The sequence below is a fragment of the Lissotriton helveticus genome, chromosome 3_1 (genome assembly GCF_964261635.1).
Source record: "Lissotriton helveticus chromosome 3_1, aLisHel1.1, whole genome shotgun sequence".
Lineage (NCBI taxonomy): Eukaryota > Metazoa > Chordata > Amphibia > Caudata > Salamandridae > Lissotriton > Lissotriton helveticus.
Genome location: NC_136061.1, coordinates 406492339 through 406513568, shown reverse-complemented (window position 1 = coordinate 406513568; position 21230 = coordinate 406492339). Strand labels below are relative to the sequence as shown.

Below are 21230 nucleotides of genomic sequence, written 5' to 3'. Positions count from 1 at the left end.
ATGTTCACTGTACATGCCCGATCATTCTTTGAAAGGGTACCCAGTGCCTCACCCTTCCCTAACCTGTTTTTTTCCAGTTTATCCCTATATTTCTCACATTTCTCTTCAGGCTTAGTGTTGGCCCACCTCTGCCCTCAATTTCTCTTGAGACATGAAATTGTGATCTTATTGTCTATCAGATCCTATAGAGGGTCTGTGTGTAGGCTGCTGTAGCGCAACTCCAGAAAACTGTGGCACCAAAATAAATTTCAAGCCTATGACCTAATTCTTTAATAGGTTGTCCATGGAGTCCACGGATAATTTGTTTAAATATGGTGAGTAGTCAATATGCAAATAAATGCCATCCGGTCTTTTCATTAGCCATCATTTTGAATAGTCTGAATACTTGGGTGGCCACGAAGGCTTGTAAGGCTGGCGAGTCACCCTGTTGAATAAAAAAAACTACATGATGTACATTCCTGATAACACAAGGGTCATTTTTTGACAATCAATATATGTATATGTACCCATCATGGGCAGTCGCGCTCTTCCTGTTGTGCCTTTGGTTTGAAAGTTAAACTTTCGATTTTATACTTGTGAACATCTGTATTACCACATACAACTTTACTATGTAAACTATATATTGTCCCCGCCAAAAAGAAACTAGGATTGATAAATTCCTTAAAAATAAATCTCAATTACTCTTTCTGTCTTTTTATAAAAGCATCTTTTTCCTAATTGGACAAAGTTCTTTGGCGTGTTTTTAACAGTCTCATTGAGCCCTTTCTGGCCTCGTGGCCCTTGGTATTACTGCATGAGATTGAGTATGCTCAGTAAATCCTCCAGACCTTTCTTCTACTTGCATGACCTGCATGAACTTTGGTAGCAGGGATAAAGGGGCATGCCCACATGCCTGAGAACCTCTTAACAGGCTGCTCTCCTTCAGTTTTTTATTCCCTTTCATTTCATTTCGCATTACCAGCATTTCCTGTCTGCTATGTTTGACGTACTGTATGTTTGATCGTCATTTACCATCATGTTGTTCCTCCACTGTTACAGAATGTTTTCCCTTTGTAGCAGAGCTTCTAAAACGTGAATATGGACTGATGTTACATTCTCTGCCATGCAACCACCTTCATCCTGAACCTCAATCTGTACGTCTTCCATGGAGTGGCTCTTTGTTAGATGCGTTGTGTCGCTCGCTTCGGTAACAGTAAACACAAGCTTGTTTTTCATTTGTCTCAAGTTTTTAGGGCCTGATAGTTGGGCGTATTGTGGCTGTTTGGTAGCACAGCTGTCTGGTGTTATTTGTGCCTAACAAGTCACCAGGGTTGAACTATGCAAGAGTTAAATAATACTGTTACGCATTGCTCCCAACTAATGAAAGAGTGCAAGCCTTACACCCAGTAGTGTGTCCCGTAAACGTAACATATTAATATTCCAGAATTATGCTCCCAACATAGGAGAATTTCCAGGATTTTTCCTCTGCTTGTACTTGAGTCAATTTGCCAATGCGTTCAAATCGATGAACTCAACATTACCCAACATTACCGTACCAAAAAGGAGGCACTCTTCTATTGTGGTTGCCGAATTTGGAGTAAAAGGTTAGGATAAAATGGCCATTAAAGATATTTTTACATTCTCTAAAATGTCCGGTTTACTGTAACATGTGGAGTAAACAGGAAGGAGGCACTTTTCTGTTGTTGAGTAGACTGTTGGGGGTAAAATGCCCATCCAACATATTTAAAAAAATTATATATTTTCTTAATTGCCGATTTCTATTGTTGTTGCTGAATGTGAAGTAGACCGTTAAATAGCCTTTTCACCATAACCAAAGAAGCGCCCTAATATCATTGTTGCCCAATATCGAGTGCACAGTTAGAGTAAAACGACCAATTTCAAAGCAATTTTACATTCTTGCAAATTATAGTTTTACCCTAACACAAGGAGGCACTCTGCTGTTGTCTCTGCTGAATGTGGAGTAAACCATTCGTGTAAACCAGTCGTTTAAGTTAATCTTACATTCTCTATCGTTGTCTCTAACGTTACTTCAGGACCTCATCTCAGAGTTGCATAAATTGTACTGCTACATATTGAAATTGAAATGCATTGCTATATTTAAAATCTTAAATGAGAAATCTGATAAAACCTCCTCTGTTTACAAGGCTTTTTTGGCCTAAATCCCCCTCAGTGTGCGGTATCCTCTGAGCTTCTGTCTGGAGAGGGAATGGCGAGAAAAAGCACCAGACATTCAGTTAAATTGTGAATTGAGGTATCTGTTGTTGAGGTGCAAGGAGGCGCAGCATGTTTCTCGCAAATATTTTTCTGCGTGCCTTTTCTGTGGCATTGCTGAAGTGTCTAGTGATTTGTACGTGAGCCTCAAATGAAAGGATTGTATTAATATTTTTGTCTCTCCCCCATTCAAAGTAAAGGTTATAGCTCTGCTTATAATGGACATGAAAACTGTTGCAACCTAATGCCACGATAGCCATGTTTATTATTATACTAAATCTTGTATTAAAAGTTCTCAAAAACCACATTTTAACATCTTTTTCCTACTATTCCTAACTTTTAAAATGTGGTTTGTTGATTTTCTTGTACCCTTCTTCATATCATTCAACAAAGTAAAAATTATGTTGTTTACAGCACCCTTTATTTTATACGTCTGGGTCGATGTACTGACGTGGAGAAAGCAAGCACCTGCTCAGTACTATGCCCAGACCTTATTCTGCCATCCCACATCAGCACCTTATTCTCTTGCCCTAGGTGTGCTATTCTCGTGCCATGTAGTTTTCCTTTACTTTCAATTTCGATAGCACTTAAGCTTATAATACATTTTTGATTTCTTCTATACTGATTTTCCTGGATTCCCTTGGTAATGTAGAATTAGAAAATGGGTTTTAAAAATGCAGAGTTTGCAAGTGAGAAGTGTGCGAAGGGCAACGTTGGGGCTGGCAGTTGACATTTGTGCTACCAACGTATGCTGCTGTGATTTTGACTGGGGAGCTGTGGAGAGAAGAGCCGGCTACCCCTGTTCTTACCCAATGAATTATGCATGATGGAATAAAAATCTCATGTTGACTCTGTCAGAGGTATTCTTGCATACAATGATGTTCTTACTATTTTACCCCTTAAGTGGCGTCCTTGAGGATTAAGACCAAGTAGTTTCAATATTTGTTTTGTTTTGTATGTGAACCAATGCACGTTTAATAAACGGGGTAACGTAACATGTAATGTGTCTAACTAAACTACTTTTCTTGTGCATGTCATTTTCTCTGTCCAGACTCTTTTTAAACACTCCTGCGTGATCAGCCAATGCCAGACCATGAGCTGTTGGGTAGAGTAGATGCTATGTTCTGCTATGAATAGCCATGCGCATCTTGCATTAGTTTGCATCCTGTGAGAAACCTTTACAATTGATAGTCTCTCGATATTTCCACTGGTCAAGTTAAGATGACAATAACTGCTTGCCTCTACGGGAAGAAAGCTGGAATAGTCTTCTTGTGACTAACGGCCATTTGTTTGTCAAATGTAATCTAGGCATTTTATCTGTGGCTCGTTTTTCTGCCAAGCAATGTATAGTCCATCACTCATGATCATTCATTCATAACTTAGGTTTGTCAATCAGATTCACAAAACTGATCACCATTAATGTTTCACACCTTGACTTGGAACCTTATTTTATGTTTATGATCTTCCCTGAGAACATGCAGTGTTTGTAGACTGCTTTGCTTTACAGCTCACGAGGACCTTTCTTTCATAGTTGGTTATTTCTTTCCTTTCGGACATGTTTCCCTGTAAGCTGAGGTTCGAGCTTTTCAGGTTTACAGTTCTAATTGAACCATTAGTGGCTGTATATACTCAAACAGGAACAGTGCCTCCCTACATTTACTTTCTTTGCAATTTTTAACTCCAATGTTACAATTACAATTGTCAATAAAATGCACGTGTCCCTGCCCTCGTCACTGCTCAGAAAGGAGAATTTTAAACCTACAGATCAGGTGATGTTTTAAATCGCATAGTAAATCCTGCTTTGAACTGTAGTTTACATTAGCATTTAATGTTGTGTTTGTTAATCTATTACTTTTTTTAGGTCTCGCCTGAGCCAGCGTGCCTGCGCTGCTCTGCGAGGCCTTTAGTAAGGGCTTTAAACTTGGAATACACTCGTGCGTGTGCTTTTTTTTTAATCTCCCGCTATTGACCTTAGCATGCTTCTTTTTAAGAATGACAGTATGCAATTGGCCAAAGGCAGGTGCATGTCCCGCCTTCTTTCTCCCCTGGCCTAGGGAGCTCGGGAGCGAGCAGCAGCGCCATCTGTTTACAATTATCGCACCCGCGTTAATTGGAAACATGGTGGTCGCACTGGCCCTGGTGCACTTTTGCTCCAAACGCGGTGCTTTTACTTTCACCGCTGACGTTGCACGTGCGTCAGCACTTGTTTTCATTTGGCACGCCTTTACTAAAGTACTTTTATGTAAATGCCATGGCTCGTTTGTCCATTTTCCATGTTTTTGATTCAAAGATGGCATTGCATAGTTGGCGCTTCCGAGGTGCCCACGGCGAAGAAGACCCTCCGTTGCATGTCCTGTGATGTCAGCCATGCTCTAGGAACCAGTGAAAGAAAAACTATTGCTTTGCCTCACACCCATTACAACACCCCTGCAGCAGAAGCATCCGTAATGTGAACATTTTACGAGACGCTTCTGCTTTGTTTCAGCAGGCAAACATGTACTATTTAAAAACAGCAAGGAGCGGGGGCTACCGTCCACGGCCTCGGATAAGAGTAGCCGAACTGTTCTTTGCACTTTCTTTTCACCCGCATGCCCAGCTCAACTTCCTCCATTTTTTTTCTCATAACATTGAACTTTAACATTTCTCCCCGTGTGGTGCCCTCCCTCTCAACACCAAAATCTACACTCCTCCCACCCCCGCTTCCGGGTTAAAGAGACTGCCTCCGTTATCGACCGCCCGAGCTCAGCCTTTCACGAATCACCTCTATAGCCGCAAAGACCACGATGATCAGCCACTGAGCTGGTCTCAGACCTGCCCACCTCGCTTCTTCCCCTGCAGCAGCTGATCTTCCACCACAGCTCACACCGCTCTGCAGCACTTCAAACGGCAGGGTGTGGTAATATTGTCCTTCCAGGTAAAGCGCTGTAATTCCTTTCTGCATTTACAGGTCAATATGGTTTTTATTAAATGTAAGTCCTTTTTAACTTAAAAAAAATATATGCATGTGATCTGTGTAAGTAAGGACAACAGGGTTGTGCGGGAGGGAGAAATCTGCTGGTGGGTATAGCAGGGGATGTTGGTAAGGACGGGAGTGTGTGGGCAGCTAAAGTAAGCACTGAGGCACTGACTCAGAGAAATGCTGATTGTGTTCTTGGGTTGTGGTGAGAAGTGTGCGTATTTTGTTTACTTTGTGTGCCAACTTGATGAAAAGTTTGCCACTTCATTTGCTGTGCTTGAACTTTCCTCACAGCCACCGAGTTCTCTTGATGTTTACTTTAGGTGCTGGGTTAATATTTTAATTCAGTGTACTGCTTTCCCCTCTCTCACCCACTGTTTCTCTGTGTGCTGGCCTCTTCACCCTACAACCATCCTTGTTTGTTAAGTTATGTTGCTCTTTTTAACACATATACAGTCAGTTCCCTGTGAATTGCCCACGGGCTTCCTTCAGCCTTAGGAGGATCCTGCCCACATGTCAAGGATTGATCCATATGAAAAGGTGGACGGGGAGGGGGCTGCATAACATATTTGTTTAATCTTTTGATTGGAGGAGGCAGTGCCATTTTGGTGTACAGCGCATTGTTTGTTAACTTTTTGGAGGGGTGCGGCGAGGAGTAAAGCACAAGCTCATATATTGAGGAGAACGCCCTCCCCACTTACAGATTCCTGGCTTTCGAGAGACATATCAAGACTTCTTGTAATGGTTGTATTGTATGGCATTACAACGCGGGCTTTTACCCCGCGTGCCATTACAACGCTGTTATTACAACCCAAGTCGTTAGAACCACTTGCGCTGTAAGCGCTGGATAGTGGAATAGTTTAATTTTCTATTCCAACTCCAGCCCACGTTACAGTAGGGAAGGTGTTGGAATAGAAAATTAAACTATTCCCTATCCAACAGCGCCCTCCAGCGCAAGTCGTTGTAACGACTTGCATTGTAAAAGCAGCGTTGTAATAGCAGCGCGTGGTAATGCCCACGTTGTTATGGCTGTTTACCCTTGTAATAGTACACCTTCTTCTCTGTTTATTGTGGTGCTGCCGCCCCGCCTTTCTCTTTTCTCTTTCTCTGAGCCTGGAGCTTCGCAACCTGTTCTCTCTCTGCACAGATGCCCCATCCACTCTGTCCGTCCAAGTACTGTTGTACTCCTGCAACTTCCGTTCCCTGTGCATGGGTGCACATCCATGCTATCGCACCAAATGTAACCCTCTCCCAAACCATGCAACTGGCAGTTAACCTTCTGTTTCGTGCACAAATGGTCCCATTATGCCCCTAACTCTTTAAAACACTGTCCCCGCCATGTGCACTGCTTCCCACTGTTCGCTCTACACACCACACCCCTCTTGACTCCCTGCACAGCACAACCCCCACTCAATCGACTCTGCGCAGTGAGTGGACCCTTCCTCATCACCCCCACGCTGTCTCCTGTCCCAGCTGTCTTTTTTTCCATGCACACACCACCCACCCTTCCGCTGCACTCTGTACCCTCCTTTTACACACAGTCAATTTTACTGATGTTAGTCGTTGTGGTGCTCCCTCCCCTACTCTCCATCCTCTTCCTGACCAATCCCTCCCTCCGCTCTCCGTCATCTTGCTGACTTCTCATGCCCCTCCCCCACTTCACCCCTATCTTGTTGAACCCTTCATTCTCCTCCTCCCTCAATTTATTTGATGTTGTCCCAGTGCACTGTGCATGCTTGTTTATTATTTAGTTTATGCTGTACAGCATGATGTAAAGGCATTGGCAAGGACAATAGATCGCAAACGTGAGTGCTATTGACTTCGCCAGTGCTTGTTTTTACTAACCTCCCAAGTAATGTGCTTCCCATTCTTCTGAGTGTATAGAACGATGCGGCCGGACTTATATTTTCGCTAACCTTCTGTCCAAGAAAGAGGACATTCCAAGGTTCCATGCATTACCTATATGGTAATCCAAAAACGAACCCCAGATTACTTCAATTAGTCTCCAGCCTTATCACACTTCTCCCTGAAATCTGACACTCAAAACAAACTTCTCACCATCCCAGCCTGCCTCAATAACCATGGTGGCAGATTCCGTGGTGTGCAGAGCTCATCACTTTGGAACACCTAACTGCTCATCTAAGACCGGTCCTCCTCACTTTGGAATAACTAACTACCTGCTGATCTCCGTCGCCTTTTTCCCCACTCTCAATCAACCCTAGCCAGATTGTCTCACAGCCAAACATGCTTTACTTAATCACTCTACAAAGTGCATCTTTTCGCTCTCCCACCTCGAGAACCTGCAAGCAGTTCTCCTTTCTTTCCTTTTTAATTTTTTAATTTTTATATAGCGCAAATCAAGGTATCAAAGCGCTTTATATAAGCTCTACTTCCATAACAGAAATCTGCCCAGTGGGGGATAATATGCTGCATGGCTAAACACGTATATGGTCCCAAAGGCGAGCCCTATTTGCTATGCCAATGCTTGTTTATATTGAAAAGCCCTGGCATGATATATTATTGATTCGACTGAATCTTATTGCATCCCATCAGTATGGTTTCAGATGGGTTATGTGACTTGCACATCTCGATTTTCCCCTTTCACCTTCAGAGGTTTCCCCTTGTTGGCTATATTATCCATTCCTGAGCCAGAAATTCAAGTGCACTGTTGATAGCTATTCTGAGCTGGTTCTAGCATCTGCTACAAGCATTGCACATATTGATAAAAGCGTTTTCTTACCTGAATTGGTACTTCTGCTTGTTTGGAGGACGGATGCATGAACAGCTGGAAAGTCTACCTCTCGCTGAAGTCTTTGTGCTAGCAGGGGTATAAATGCTGGCAAGAGAGGTATATCCACAGTCTCCTGATCATTTGCCCGACGCGAGGGATATCGAGAACCACCATTGCTCAACCATGATATACTTGCATCTCATTGCCATAGAGATATATGCGTTTTTGCTTTTAACATTATAGCCAAGTGATGAAGTAGTCAATCAATCAATCAGTGGGTCTTGTAGAGCACGATTTGTCACCATGGGGGATCTCCAGGCGCTGGGGTTCTGTGACCCTCGGTCTGATGGCCATGGCAGTTGAGGAGCCAGGTCTTGAGCTTCTTCCTGAAATCTTCCAGTGATGGGAAGGTGCATAGGTGGAGAGGGAGGCCGGAGAAGGAACAACCTCCGCAGTGACTTTAACAGACATTGGGGTGAGCTAGGGCGAGGGTGGAGGAGCGTAGTCCCCCGGCCAGTTGGTGGAATGTCAGGCGGCTGTTGATGTTGGCAGGTCCAGTTTTGTGGAGGGCTTTGTAGGCGTGTGTGAGGGGTTTGAAGAGACTTTTTTCCTGGACGGGGAGCCAGTGTAAAGATCTGAGGTGAGAGGAGGTGCTGGTTCTTCAGTGAAGGTTGAGGATGAGTCTAGCTGCTGTGTTTTGGATGGTCTGGAGGTGGTTCACGAGCTGTTTGGTGGTTCCAACATAGTGTGCGGTACCATAGTCAAGGCGGCTGGAGACGAGGGGCTGGGTAACTCTCTTTTAAGGTCGAGACGGGGATCTATCGGAAGATCAGGCGGGGGGTGAGAAAGCAGGCAGAGTAGATGGCGTTGATCTGCTTTTTCATGGTCAGTTGGCTGTCCAGGAGGATTCCAAGGTTGCGTGCGTGGTTGGGCGAAGAGGGTGAGGGGCCGAGTTTGGTCGGCCACCATGTGTCGTCCCAAGGGGAGGGCTTGTTCCTGAAGATGAGGGCTTCTGTCTTGTCCGAGTAAAGTGTAAGGCAGGTAATGATGTCGGACATGGAGTTGTAGATGTTGGTTCTGATGGAGTAAGCGTCTTCTGTGAGGGCAAGGACGAGCTGGGTGTCAGCACAAGAGATGATGTTGAGTGCGTCGGTGCGGGCAATGTCTGCGTCATGGGAGAGTTGAAGAGGGTGAGGCTGAGGGAGAAGCCCTGGGGGACGCTGCAGATTGTTATATGGTTTCAAAGCATATTTGACTTTCTTTGTTAACACATAACTCTGTATTACCAAATGGCATATCACTATTTCTCCTTGGACCGGAATCTGCATCCTTACTTCTTACACTACAAGGAGAAATAGTGATATGGCCTCCTCTCACATACTGTCAGATTTTAGCTGGAGTTGTCTCATAGTAATCCAGAGAATGCCGATGTGTTCCAAATCCTCTGCCCTCGTCACATCACAAATTCAGTCGGTAGGAGTTGCAAATCCTACTTCTGTTGCTATTAACATGTTCAAGGTTTCATTTCATTAAAGTTTTCAGTAGGCTCTGATATTAGCTTCTTCAACGTAGTAAGGCATTAGTTCACTCCTCCCTCTTGAGGGCATCACATGAAGTGATGTTTTTCCGGATTTCAGATTTTGCAAAAAGCTGGCCGATTTTCTTTTTTTTTTTTTTAAGGTATTATTTGGCTTTCTCTGTAATCAAGTAACGCAGTAGACTTTTAGACCTAGTCTATGCCCACAAGGATCTACCTAAGCCAAGTGAATTTTGCCCTATCCAGCAACTGTGGGCATGGAAGTAAATCTGCATCCCGTTCCTGGTAACTGAATATTATTAATCTCTAATGGAAGGCCATTAAGCGTGCTTTAGCAGAAAACAACTTGCATTTATTTATCTGAATGCTATAAAAATAACTATTTAATCAATACCAGTGTAACAGTGTGCAAGATCATTTTCTTGAATTCTTTTAATGTACAGTGCATTAATTTGAAAAAATTAGCTTTCTGTGCATGTTCGTACTAATTTAAAGTACAACCAGTATCTGCCTTTCTCAAGTATATATGCTATGGCATCTAGCAATTTCATCAATCTGCATTTTTCGTACATAACCTTAATTCCTTCCTTGGCATTGGGACTTGAACAGATTTGGTGACCAGGTTTTACCTGTGGAGCCACACTGTTGCTAGTAGCGATTTATTTATTTCTGAAGATATATAAAATGCTGCCTACCGCCTTTCGCATACTTCAGAGCACTGTAGTCAAGCAAGAATCTGGATAGTGAATTTCTGAGAGGAGGGAGTTGGAGTCCAGTCGGTACATGGAGGCTCCTACATTCTGTTTTGCCATTTGTAAGGATTTTAGATAAAAACGATGCACACTGCACAACAGTTCAGTGTTCATTTTCAACTGTATGTAATCTGGCTCTGCCCTCGAGTCCCACGCAGTGTTTTCCACAGCCAGAAACATTCTGATGTCTTAAATCTCCCTCCATGTTTCATCCTTTTGTATAGTCATTGGTTTACTGGGTGATGAGTCCTACTGTTGATGGATGCCATTTTCTAGTTGGGGTTGTGATTTAGTAAGTTTTTGAATCTATTCTGGTTCATTAGACTCCCTTTAGGTCTTGCGGATGGTACAGAGGATTTTGAGCTTAGTCATCCTTTCTACTGGTAGCTAGTGAAGGGTTTGAGTTGTTTGCACTTCCAGGTGTAGTTTGGCACCTTGATTTGGGATCCTTTGCAGCTTGTTAGTGAGCTTCTTTGAGAGCACAGCATAGAAAATATTGAAATAGGCCAGCTGATCCAGCACCAGGTCTCTTGTTAACTCTGCTTGATGGATGGTACTAACAGAACAATTTTCCACATGATGGAGGTGTAAATTAATGCCCTTTACCACTGATTTTACTTGGAGAACGAAATACAGCTCTGCATTGAATAGGACTCCCAGATTCCATGATTTCAGTATTGCTCATAGAGCCAGTCATGGGCAAAAGGGCCATTTGAAGGAAATTGAGGTGGATTGTTCTCTGCCCTGCATTAAGGACCTCTGTTTTCACTTCAATCAGGCAAAGGAAACTTTCTCCCAGTGGAAATGTGGTCCAATTAGATGACGATGCTAATCCGGGTCAATGACTTGTTCTTATTCAGTTGTGCCACCCTGAAACAGTCTGTGAAACTGCTTCTCAAAGCTAATAAATTGAAAAGAATGTATAACAAATCCTAGTTCAAAGGACTTTTGTAACCTATATCCTGCATCTTTGTCTTTTGTCTAGTCATTTTAAAGGACATATGTGTATTTATTGAAATAGAGCGTATATTAACCACAAAGCTATGTTTATTTTTCCTTGTGGTATATGCACATGGATTATGTTTGATTCTGTTTCACGGAGTTTGTTTATTTTATGCATGCTTTGACTTCTTATAAAAATGCCATATTTTAGAATGGAAGTAGGAGTGGCACCCCAGAATGGTATTGTTTGAGGTCAATTCCACTTGTACATTGTAATGTTTCACACAATGTGTTTCATCTTCTCTGGCCAATCCTACGGTTTTCATATATCTTTGAAGATGCTTGTATATTGATTGCACCTAAGTAGCATCCAGCAACCAATTTCCAGCCTTTGCCTTACAGGATTCTTCTCCACCTATTTTCGGTTATCAACAATCCTCAACTTTTGCTGGTTCAGAGAACCTTACTGCCTGGAAAGCTTTAGTGTGGTACTCTAGCCTGCCCACTAATTTGGGTAACAAGAAGGTCATGATTTAGATTTGTCTCTGCATTTTATCCTGGCAAAGGCCATAGAAGCACTCACAATGTAATCTGAACTGCCTCTTCCTTGCCCAGGGCCTGTTGCTGGCTATATGAATAGAATAATTACGTTATACCATTATTGTCGGATAAAGAGCAACTATTCCCCAGCATTTTCAAAACCCACCATCGAAAATGATTATCTCTCGGATGGATAAAACTGCAGTTCATTCAACCAAGTGTGCCTGCATAGTGAAAGACAAAGGGTATGGTCCATGATATCTTAAACCTATGCACTGTAAAAAGGCATCGATGAATAGAATGGGAAACTTACAAAATAGAGGCTAGACCAATCTCACCGAGGTTATGTTATCTTACGTTGATTTGTATAGCGCACGAATCTCCCGAGAGGCTATATAGGTGCTTGTTTGGTGGACAGATAAGCAGCTGTAGAGAATGTCATTCTGAAATACTTTTCTGTAACCTTGAAGACAAAATATCAATTCAGCAGTACGATTTGATGCCCTCAAACTCCAGATAAGCGTATGGCTCTTGTGTTTTCAGTGCTTTGTTCAACTCCCCTCCCTGCCTTAAATCTAGATGTAGAGAATAACGTAATTGTTCTGCAATTTAGCAGTAATATTATTCTCCTTGATAAAAAAAGAATAGCTATGATTAATCATGAATTCATCTCCAGCTTTCATTTTCAGAAACAATGCTGTGCAACTTTCAGTTGTCCAAGAAATCACAGTTACAAGAAGGCTATGCTTTTTCATTTCTACCAGCCTATCTCTTATGACAATGCAGATTTGGCAATCTAAGCAGTCCCATTTTCACTGCTACCGAATATTCAAAGATGTCTGACTCCTTTCAAGAGGAGGACTTCTGCTGGTCTGAGATTACTCACCTACTGTAGAAAGTTGAATGCTTGACTGCTGGTTCATCTCTAGACACGTTTAATCTAGGATGTGTGGCATATTTTCACCAAAATTGTCTACAGTTTTAGTCTCCCATGAACCCTGTCAGCAAAGAGATGGCTTTGGAGAAACTCCATGGTGAAGATTCAGAGTCTTGCTCCATCACCTTAGAGAAAATGATTGTTGTTTTGTGGCTAAATGTTGATCCCTGCAGCTTCTAGGAGTTGCTTGCTTTTTTAAAGTTCAGAATTACCAATTCCAGAATTGTGGTAGCAGTGCACCGGGAGGATGGGATTTGCAAATCACAGACTTTCATATTCCACCTCAGAAGGACCATCCAAGGTTCTTCCTGTTTGATGAATTGTCAGCACCACTACTACCACTCCGCTTTTCTTCCTTCCGAGGGAGGTACATTAAGTACCATTGCAATGGGTTACAATAAACACCTGTTATTCAGCGCAGAGATGCCTTTCTGGGTGATTGTGTGCTTTACATGTATTATGTGATGTTACTACCAACACCTTCCATTTGGTCTACATGCGACCTTAGGATTGTTCACCAAGGTTTTTGCTAAGGTAGTGTCCTGTCTATAATGCCAGGACATTCAACCTTAATTCATATTTGGTCTTGCCTCCTGAGCCATAAGATGTAAAAACTACTATTGTTGATATTTTTACACCTAGCACCCTGCCCCACCAATCGATGCTGCACCCTTGTCAAAGGATCAAGCTCATTAAATGTCAGTATAGGTATGTGTAAAATTCTAACCAAGCAGGAGATCAAAGGAGCAATACAACAGTAGGAGGGAACCAGACAATACAATTCATGACTGTTTACAAGGGGCAGTTTCTTTTTCCAAGGGTAAGTAGTGCTGATATGTCTTCATGTTTTTTCCAAAAAGCAGAAGTATAGGAGCCGTTCTTATGAGGTAATTTCTTATGGTGAATTTTCTTTATTGCATTTCTTCAACTTCTGTCTTGCAGTGTTTTTGAATGCCTTTTAGGTAATGCAACTGGTCTGAAGGATGATGCTGGTTTCGAGTGAGTGTAGTTAGCCTTTGATTACTCTGGCCTTCATGGCAAGCAACATCCAATGTAAAGGGGGCAATTGAACCTGACGTTGCTGCCATCAGGTCAGAGAGGAAAAGGCCCAGCACTGACATTCTGTTGATGGTTTCAGGCAGGTACAGTTATGTATTTTTGTTAAGGGAGAGCTACTAGTGTGCTCTTTTGATTTTCTGGGCAATGTGTTCTTTGAAGCTGAACTGTGTCGAGGGGTAAATCCAAGTGATTTTTGCATTACCTTTTTCTCTGAGGTGAAGCCTTCTAGGTTCATGTCGGATAGCCAAGCTTGCGTCAATGGTTATTTGGTGCAATTTCAATCTCGAGGAGTTCTCTTTATTGTGTTGAGCTTTAGGGTAGGTGCCAAAAGTTTAGTTAGATTAGATTGAGGCAGAGTCTGAGATGATGAATATCATCAGTCGAGGAGATTTGGTGATAAGAGTGGATTGATGATATGCTGGATGTTCTTGAACCTGAGTTCTCATTCCCCAGCTCCCACGAGTACCGACTTGGGTAACAACACATTGATTTAAATGGCCTCTTGCTTATAGATTATTCTCTCCCTGTGGTCATAGAGCACAGACCGCTGCGAGAAGAAACTGTTAATCTGGCTCATTTGTAATATATTCACGTTAATCCTCTGTTTTGGCATATGCTGGCTCTACCCCACGAAATGTACTGTGCTTTTTAACCTCTTTCCACATATTGGCCACTTGAAGTGATGTGTAAACTTGTTTTTTAAATCTCGTTTGCAAGTTTGAAAAGCTTTGTGTGGTATTTTCACATAAAAGATAGCAATTCCTATTTCTCGGTAATGGTTGAAAGCCCGTAGGTTTAAAGCACGAGTGTTTCCATAAACGTTTAATCTTAAATGGCAACATTGATTCGAATAACTTCTCCTGCCACTGTTAGGCCATGGCTGTGTGCTGAGGCAGCCTCATTGTGTATATCTCGTCTTCATATATGTTCACCACTTAGTGTACTCTTTCCGTATAGTGCATCATGGCGGGGTAAAGCCAGATTAACACATTCTGTGTACACTGTGTTATGTGTCCTTGGCAAGTGGCACACACTATCAACATTTCTTTATTGAGTCTTACAGCTTGTAGTAATGGCTGGCAGCTACAGTGGTGGCGATGTTTATACAGGAAGGTTATCACCAAAATCCTCTGTTGAAGGCCGATCGTGTTCACAATGTGGAGTGTAAAGCAGCCAAGTTACTTCTGATTTTGCACTTCCAGCTTTAATGGGTTTCCATGTGTTCATGTTGAACTTCAGACGCTAAGATCTTCTTCTCGGTACTAAATGTCCATTTAAGATTAGTGTTAAGTAGAAGAGAGCTACAAGAGGCCCTCTGCAGAAAAATTACAGCATCATCTAACTTTGGAAGTTTTGCATAAAAAAAAATGGACATACAGCTGTTCCTAAACGGGTGACCTCATATACGCAACAATTTCCCCAGAACACCTACAAACTTATCAAATGGGATACATTTTGTAATTAATTTACATATTTTTACATGAAAGATGTTGAAAACCTGAAAGTATTTTCCTCTGCTTTCTAGCAGGTCATCTGTTTCAGGACTCCAATGCATCAACTATAACCGAATGTACATGCTGTAGGCCATGTTATGGTAATTTTCTGTCACTAATGCTGACTTACCTAATCATCTTTAAACCATTCCAAGCCTCAATGAGCTGATTTGTTATGCTCAGAGTACACTTTTTGAATAGAGTTTTACATAAAACTATCTGGACAAAGAAAAGCAAGCGACCACTAAAGTCCAGTGTTGAGTATGTTTACAGTCTGCAGGCTAGTGAAAGTTCCCAAACTGTCCAAGTTAAACATTGACTTGGAGATATTTAAATGAATGGTGTTGACAGCTGTTCTAGATGAATCTCAACTGCCGTTTTACTTATTTTGTCTGGATTTATTTTAGATGCCGACGGAGTGATTGGCCGAGAGGACTCTGTGAACCTCAATGATGCAGATGAGGGTTTTTCATCCGGTGCCTCTATCAGCAGTCAACCAGTTGGGACCAAACCATTATCTTCTTCAACTCAGAGAACAAGCAGCTTACGGAAAGCAGTAAGTGGACGTCTGATTAAGGAAAAGGAATGCTCCTCTCTTGTGAAACCAGAGAGCCCTCGAGATACAGTTCCTCGAAAACAACCCCTGACGCCAGCTTCTGAACCTCCAGGTGAAGCATTGGAGCTCTCACCGATGAAGAAGCACTTGAGCCTTCCTGCAGGCCAGGTGGTGCCAAAAGCAAACAGCTTATGTCTCATCCGGACTGGCAGTGCTTCTTCCTGCAAATCATTTGACTATGTGAATGGCAGTCAAGCAGGTGCCAGCACCGGCATTGAAGGTGTTACTAATCTAGCAGCTGGCAATACCAACCGGTTCTCGACCATTAGTCTACAAGAAGATCGCCTGGGCAAAGCTGGGGAAGGTAAAGATCTTCTGTCCCCAGGAACCCCACTGTCTAAGCAGTCTCGGTCCCCCAGTTTTAATATGCAGTTGATCTCTCAAGTGTAGCTTTAACTTTTGACCTTGTCCACGTTGTGCTCCTTTTAACCAAACCTTGCATCCTCTGCACAAGACCAGGATGTGTCATCCCACGGTGTGAAACTACTAACTTTTGTGACCTCGTTTGTCTCAATCCAAGTGATCATACTGTGTTTTGTACTGAAACAGCAATAAGAACCTCCTTCTTTGTCCTTGATCCTCCACCCTTCCTTGTGTAAATGGGTCGTGAGGCAGTTTGAAATGAATGCCTTTTCATGCCTTCCTTTCTCCTTGGGTGATGTGCAATCCATCGTAGGCTGACCAGTCCCATTTCAACACTGTGAGACTGTGTAGACACTAAAGGAAATGGTGAATGTGATCCCTTTGACTGCGAAGCTTTGCTGAGAAATAAATAGAAACCGGTTGTTTATCTCAATTGGCAGGACCAAGAAGAATGCTGGAACGTAATTTGTCTCTCTGATCCAGGAGTGCCTCAGAGATATGGTTATGACACTGGATTTCTGAGTCTGTGCAATCCATACTTGCCAATGTCGCTGCTCTAAGCCGTCGTCTTCAACGTATCTCAGAAAGAGGGTTGTTTGTGTTCCCACTCTTGTCTGTCATCTGAACAATGATCATCCATAAACCAACACATTCGTGAACTAGTTCCTTTACTCTCAAAGTGTGAGTTGGAGTGAAGTGATGTAGCTAACAAGTCACTTGCTCTGGTTAAATGACCCTTTCAATATTACCTTCAAGAACTCTTCAAGGGCAGTAAGTCATGCTGCACTTTTTTGTAACCTGCAAGAATAATCCATTCAATAGAAGTGTAAGAATGGGGTGGTGGTCGATGTTCTTTAATTACAGATCTATCGGGCCCTTCTCAGATGTGAACACCAGATAGTGTGTTTGGTCTGCTCAGGGGAAGGATTTCCTCAGGCCGCCGACTGCTGTGAAAGTACTCTAAGCTGATGTCCCTGCTGTTCCTCTTGAGTTTTGCTTAATGAAACCTGCAGAGAAAACTCTCCTCTCTTGCTAGATCACTTTCATGGAAATTAATCGGTGACAGGAGTCTGCCATTTGCTGGGGAACCGTGCTGCAGATGTGAATAGTATTTATTTTTTATAACAAAGATTGTTGATGAAATCCTATCCTCCCGGGATCCCTTGAGTTCTTCAGTATTGGGAACATGTAAATGGTTTCTAAATTTCACCTGAAAGAATCTAACTGCAAGGGAAGGCTAGTGCCGATTTGGATTTCCTCACCGCTTACCCAGACCTCAGGACATCAAAGAAATTCCAGTTGCTGTAATGAAGCTCTGATTGAATGTATACTTGATATTGTTGGGGCAGTTGTTAAAATGTTGGCGACCAGCAAATGATAAGCCAGTAAATGTATTTGTTTTTCCTGTTTTTATGTTTGCTCTCAACAAAGTTGATTTGACCACAACGTTGATAAGCCTCTTACTGATTAATTCTATTTATCAACCTTGTGTTTACATGTTCTCTGACCTGAGGATAGGTGTCTATAAGCATTTTTCTGTCTGTATTGTTTTCCTTCTGTTTAGGATGTTTTTATTTTACTGTGAACAATGATACATGAAGAATATTTTAGTTTTGCAGATTCATAGCAAACTCTTTGGTTTTTACCTCTTTAAAACATTAAGCCAATGTTTTACTGTAATACTGTGTAAAAATAAGAAACTCTTTCGTTTAGTTTTCTTTCACCAAGCACTTTCTACTGGTGTAACCAACGTTTAGCATTTAAGTGTTTCTCAAGCCCAGTGAATTAGCAAATTAAGAATTTTATGTCAAATTTGTACTGCGATATTTAACCTTTGAGTTTTTTAACGTCCGGTATATTTTCATCTACAGAGTAGTATTGTATGTTCAACTGCAACTTTTCTTTTATAAGGTGTTCTCCGAATTAGTGTGGAAATGAAAATCTATTTGCCAATCGCTACTCGCCTCATAAACATTACATACAAGAATACTCTTCTTTTAAAAAAAAAAGCGAAAGAAACATACCAACTCACAGGATTTGCATCAGTAATGTATCCTGGTTTTGCGGAATTTAGACTATATACATACCGAGATAGTTTCCGAAAAGTTTTGCTGATAAATACTTATTATAGCCTTCTTAGTGCATTCAGTTTGTGTTTGACTCAGGAAAGTAAGGGTCAAAATACCGTTCTGTCTAAACAAGCAGTGTGTCATTGCTATGGGATTCCAATCTTCTACTTATTATGCACACTTGATTTCAGTTTTCCACTGCATAACTCTTCAGTTGGTAAAATATCCCCACTGCATTGACCACAGTGGTGGGTAGTAATACTTAGTTATGTTTAACGTTATGTATGTGTAAGAAAACTCTGAGATTGAGTAATTTTCCCTTTTACCCACAGCTAAGCACCTACAGCCAATAAATCGGGGTGAGAGGTGTTTCAGCCTTTGAATTAACAAAGGCATTCCAGAAAAGTAGAAAACGCATACAACCCTTTTTGCTTAGTTTAAACATTCTTTTTATTTTTTGAGTAGTGTGACCATTCTCCCATCTGTTTTACACTTGACTGGCTTTCCTGGCAGAAACTTAGGCTCTCAAAACTGCAGACCGCTAACCTTCTCTTCTTTCGAACATTCCATGTTGCAGATTTGTTGACCCCAAAATCTTCCCATTTGCTTACGTAATTGCAATATAAAGGCCACAGAAGAAGATGTAACACTAGATGCGTTGCAAGAGGGATGTAGAACTGTGTTTGCAAACCTTTCTCTGTAGCTTCTTTTTATATGTAATTTACCATTTGCAATTCCTATTCCTCTTTTAGTGTATGTTTTTAGTATTGGTGCAAGAATGTTCAATCTATCCCAATCGCTCTGCTGCCAGTCCACGCCAGTGTATTATGTGGTATGTTATTAGCAGATGTTATAGCTTGTTTTTGTTTTTTAACTTACAACAACTCAGCTTATATTTTCTATGGTTAGCATAAGTGAAAATATCTGGAGTGACGAGGGGCCAGAAGGCCATGAATTGGTTTACCCATATTTCTAACTTCTGGTAAAAAATGTTTTCTCCTTTTTGGAATGCTTAAAAAGTACTTCTCCATCTGGAAAAGATTTTAAGAGTCTTATAGCATAATTGCGACAGGACATATTTATTGGGCATACCTACAGTTGAACTTTTCTTTTTCCCAAGGCACAGCTGTCTTCTCACAATGACTACTCTACCACAGGGAACTTGATATTTCTTATCCTTGCAGGCAGATTTGTGTGCTGAGCCTACAACACTTCTTCTCTGAATGCAACTGATGGCTTAACATGATTCTAGCTGATGACATCCTATAACTGGTATGCACATTTGTGGGGTGCTCCATTTGCCTTAAAGTACACAAACATTAAATGCTTCCCTCAAAAGCCCAATTACATTTCTTGTGCCCTGTTTTCTACAACCTTTGTTAATATGAAGAAGTGAATGATCGCATAGTGTTGTCGACATTAAAATGACAATTCACTTTCTTTAAGAATCATCCCATCATCTTCTCAGATGGGTATTATTGAAGTTTGTCTACTGGTGGATGAGAGAAACTCGACATTTTTCAAGTGACTTAGGAAGAAGATATAAACAGATCTCCTCTATTTCACCCGTCTGGGCGTCTGTATTGTTCACTAACTACATAGGCTGTTAGCTCCCGAATTACACTTTTGCATAAATGATGAAAACACTTCTCATCGCCAGCATGTATTTAGCTATTTGTAACTGAGGTTGGATCCTAAAATGCCAATGGTCATGTCCATAAATGCAGACAATGTTGCAGACATTGATATATTTAAATTGATGTATGACTGATAATATGACTTGATCTTATTTAGCAATGATTATCACACTCAGTAATCACTGAAAACAAATCCCAAAAAAGATGTTTCAGATTATTTATCAGTTCTCTAGAAGTATGACGTGCACTTTTTCAGTATACTTATTATCTCTCCTATTGTCCCGGAAAATCCCAGATTTTTTAGTCTACCGTTTTTCTTGCAATGAAAAATGTCCTTGCAAGTTTTATCTTATTGTTGGCTATGATTTATTGAGCAGCCTCATTGACAGGCATGTAAAATGCTTTATGCGAACATTAGAAACAGAAGCAAGTGTTGTGTCCCTTCCCTAAAACACATCGACTTTAGAGTGAGTTGAAGAAAACTCGGTTGTGGTGAGTTTCTGGAATACGTATGTGTTAGTTGGCTGTTGTTGGCTTCCACATTCATCCCAGGCAGCTACAATATACATATTGTGTGAGCCATAATGCTTGGGCATCTGTATTCAAGTAATGATGAGTATGGAGAAGCACTATTAGACTTTCAAGAATCTTTGATTTTCCTACTTGAAATAAATTGCTTGAATTCCCTAGGAAATACCTCTGATTGGATAGGAAAACTCAGCGGTTGATGTGCAATTGATCATTTCAATATGTGTAAATATACCTCTAAGTACACTTGGCAAAGGTAGGCCATGTTTGTGCTGTAGCATTTTAATCTGTGCACAAACCTCAACTGCAGAAGGACAATCAAAGAAAGGGAACAAAGATATTTATTATTTTAGATTTTCATTCAGATGTGGTTACCTTAACACTAATTATATAGAATTAACAACGCATTGGTCAAGTATATTAGATCCAAATATTTTCGATTAGTCCATTTGGCCCAGATATATTTGCTTGGGAATTTGAAAAGGACTCCAAGTGTCAGTTTTTTGCAGATGCTAGCTTCATCCTTATTCCAGAGTCTGTGGTGGTGATTGAAAGTTCTCCGTCCCATACGTCCTATTGAACAGTGCAAGAAATGTTGGCATTTACATAGAGGAACAATTTTCTGCTTCATGAATGTTTGAGCCTGAAAGCAGTACTCTTGGGTTATTGACAAATGCAGTTATTCTGAATAGCCCATGATTCGATGCATGCCTGCCTGGCTTCCCTCATTCTTAATTTAAGCGTATTATTTTCAGTATCTGCAAATATGTTTTCTAATTTTGAATTAAATTATCGGGCAAATGCAGGAAACCCTATCAATTTTTTTTATAACTGGCTTAACAGAGAATGTTAGTCTGGA

General features: G+C 41.4%; 1 protein-coding gene across 2 annotated transcripts in view; it reads left to right on the top strand.

Moving 5' to 3' along the window:
* The window catches only part of HYCC2 (hyccin PI4KA lipid kinase complex subunit 2), a 671498-nt gene extending 651948 nt beyond the window's left edge, over nucleotides 1-19550 (top strand). Inside the window, exon 12 of one of the 2 annotated variants that reach the window (XM_078680193.1) lies at nucleotides 15566-19550. In XM_078680193.1, coding sequence (XP_078536319.1) covers nucleotides 15566-16164 — 599 coding nt within the window. In that variant the 3' untranslated portion in view covers nucleotides 16165-19550. The remainder of the gene's footprint in view (nucleotides 1-15565) is intronic. The other variant, XM_078680194.1, reaches the window with a different exon arrangement.
* Nucleotides 19551-21230: the final 1680 nt, after the last annotated feature.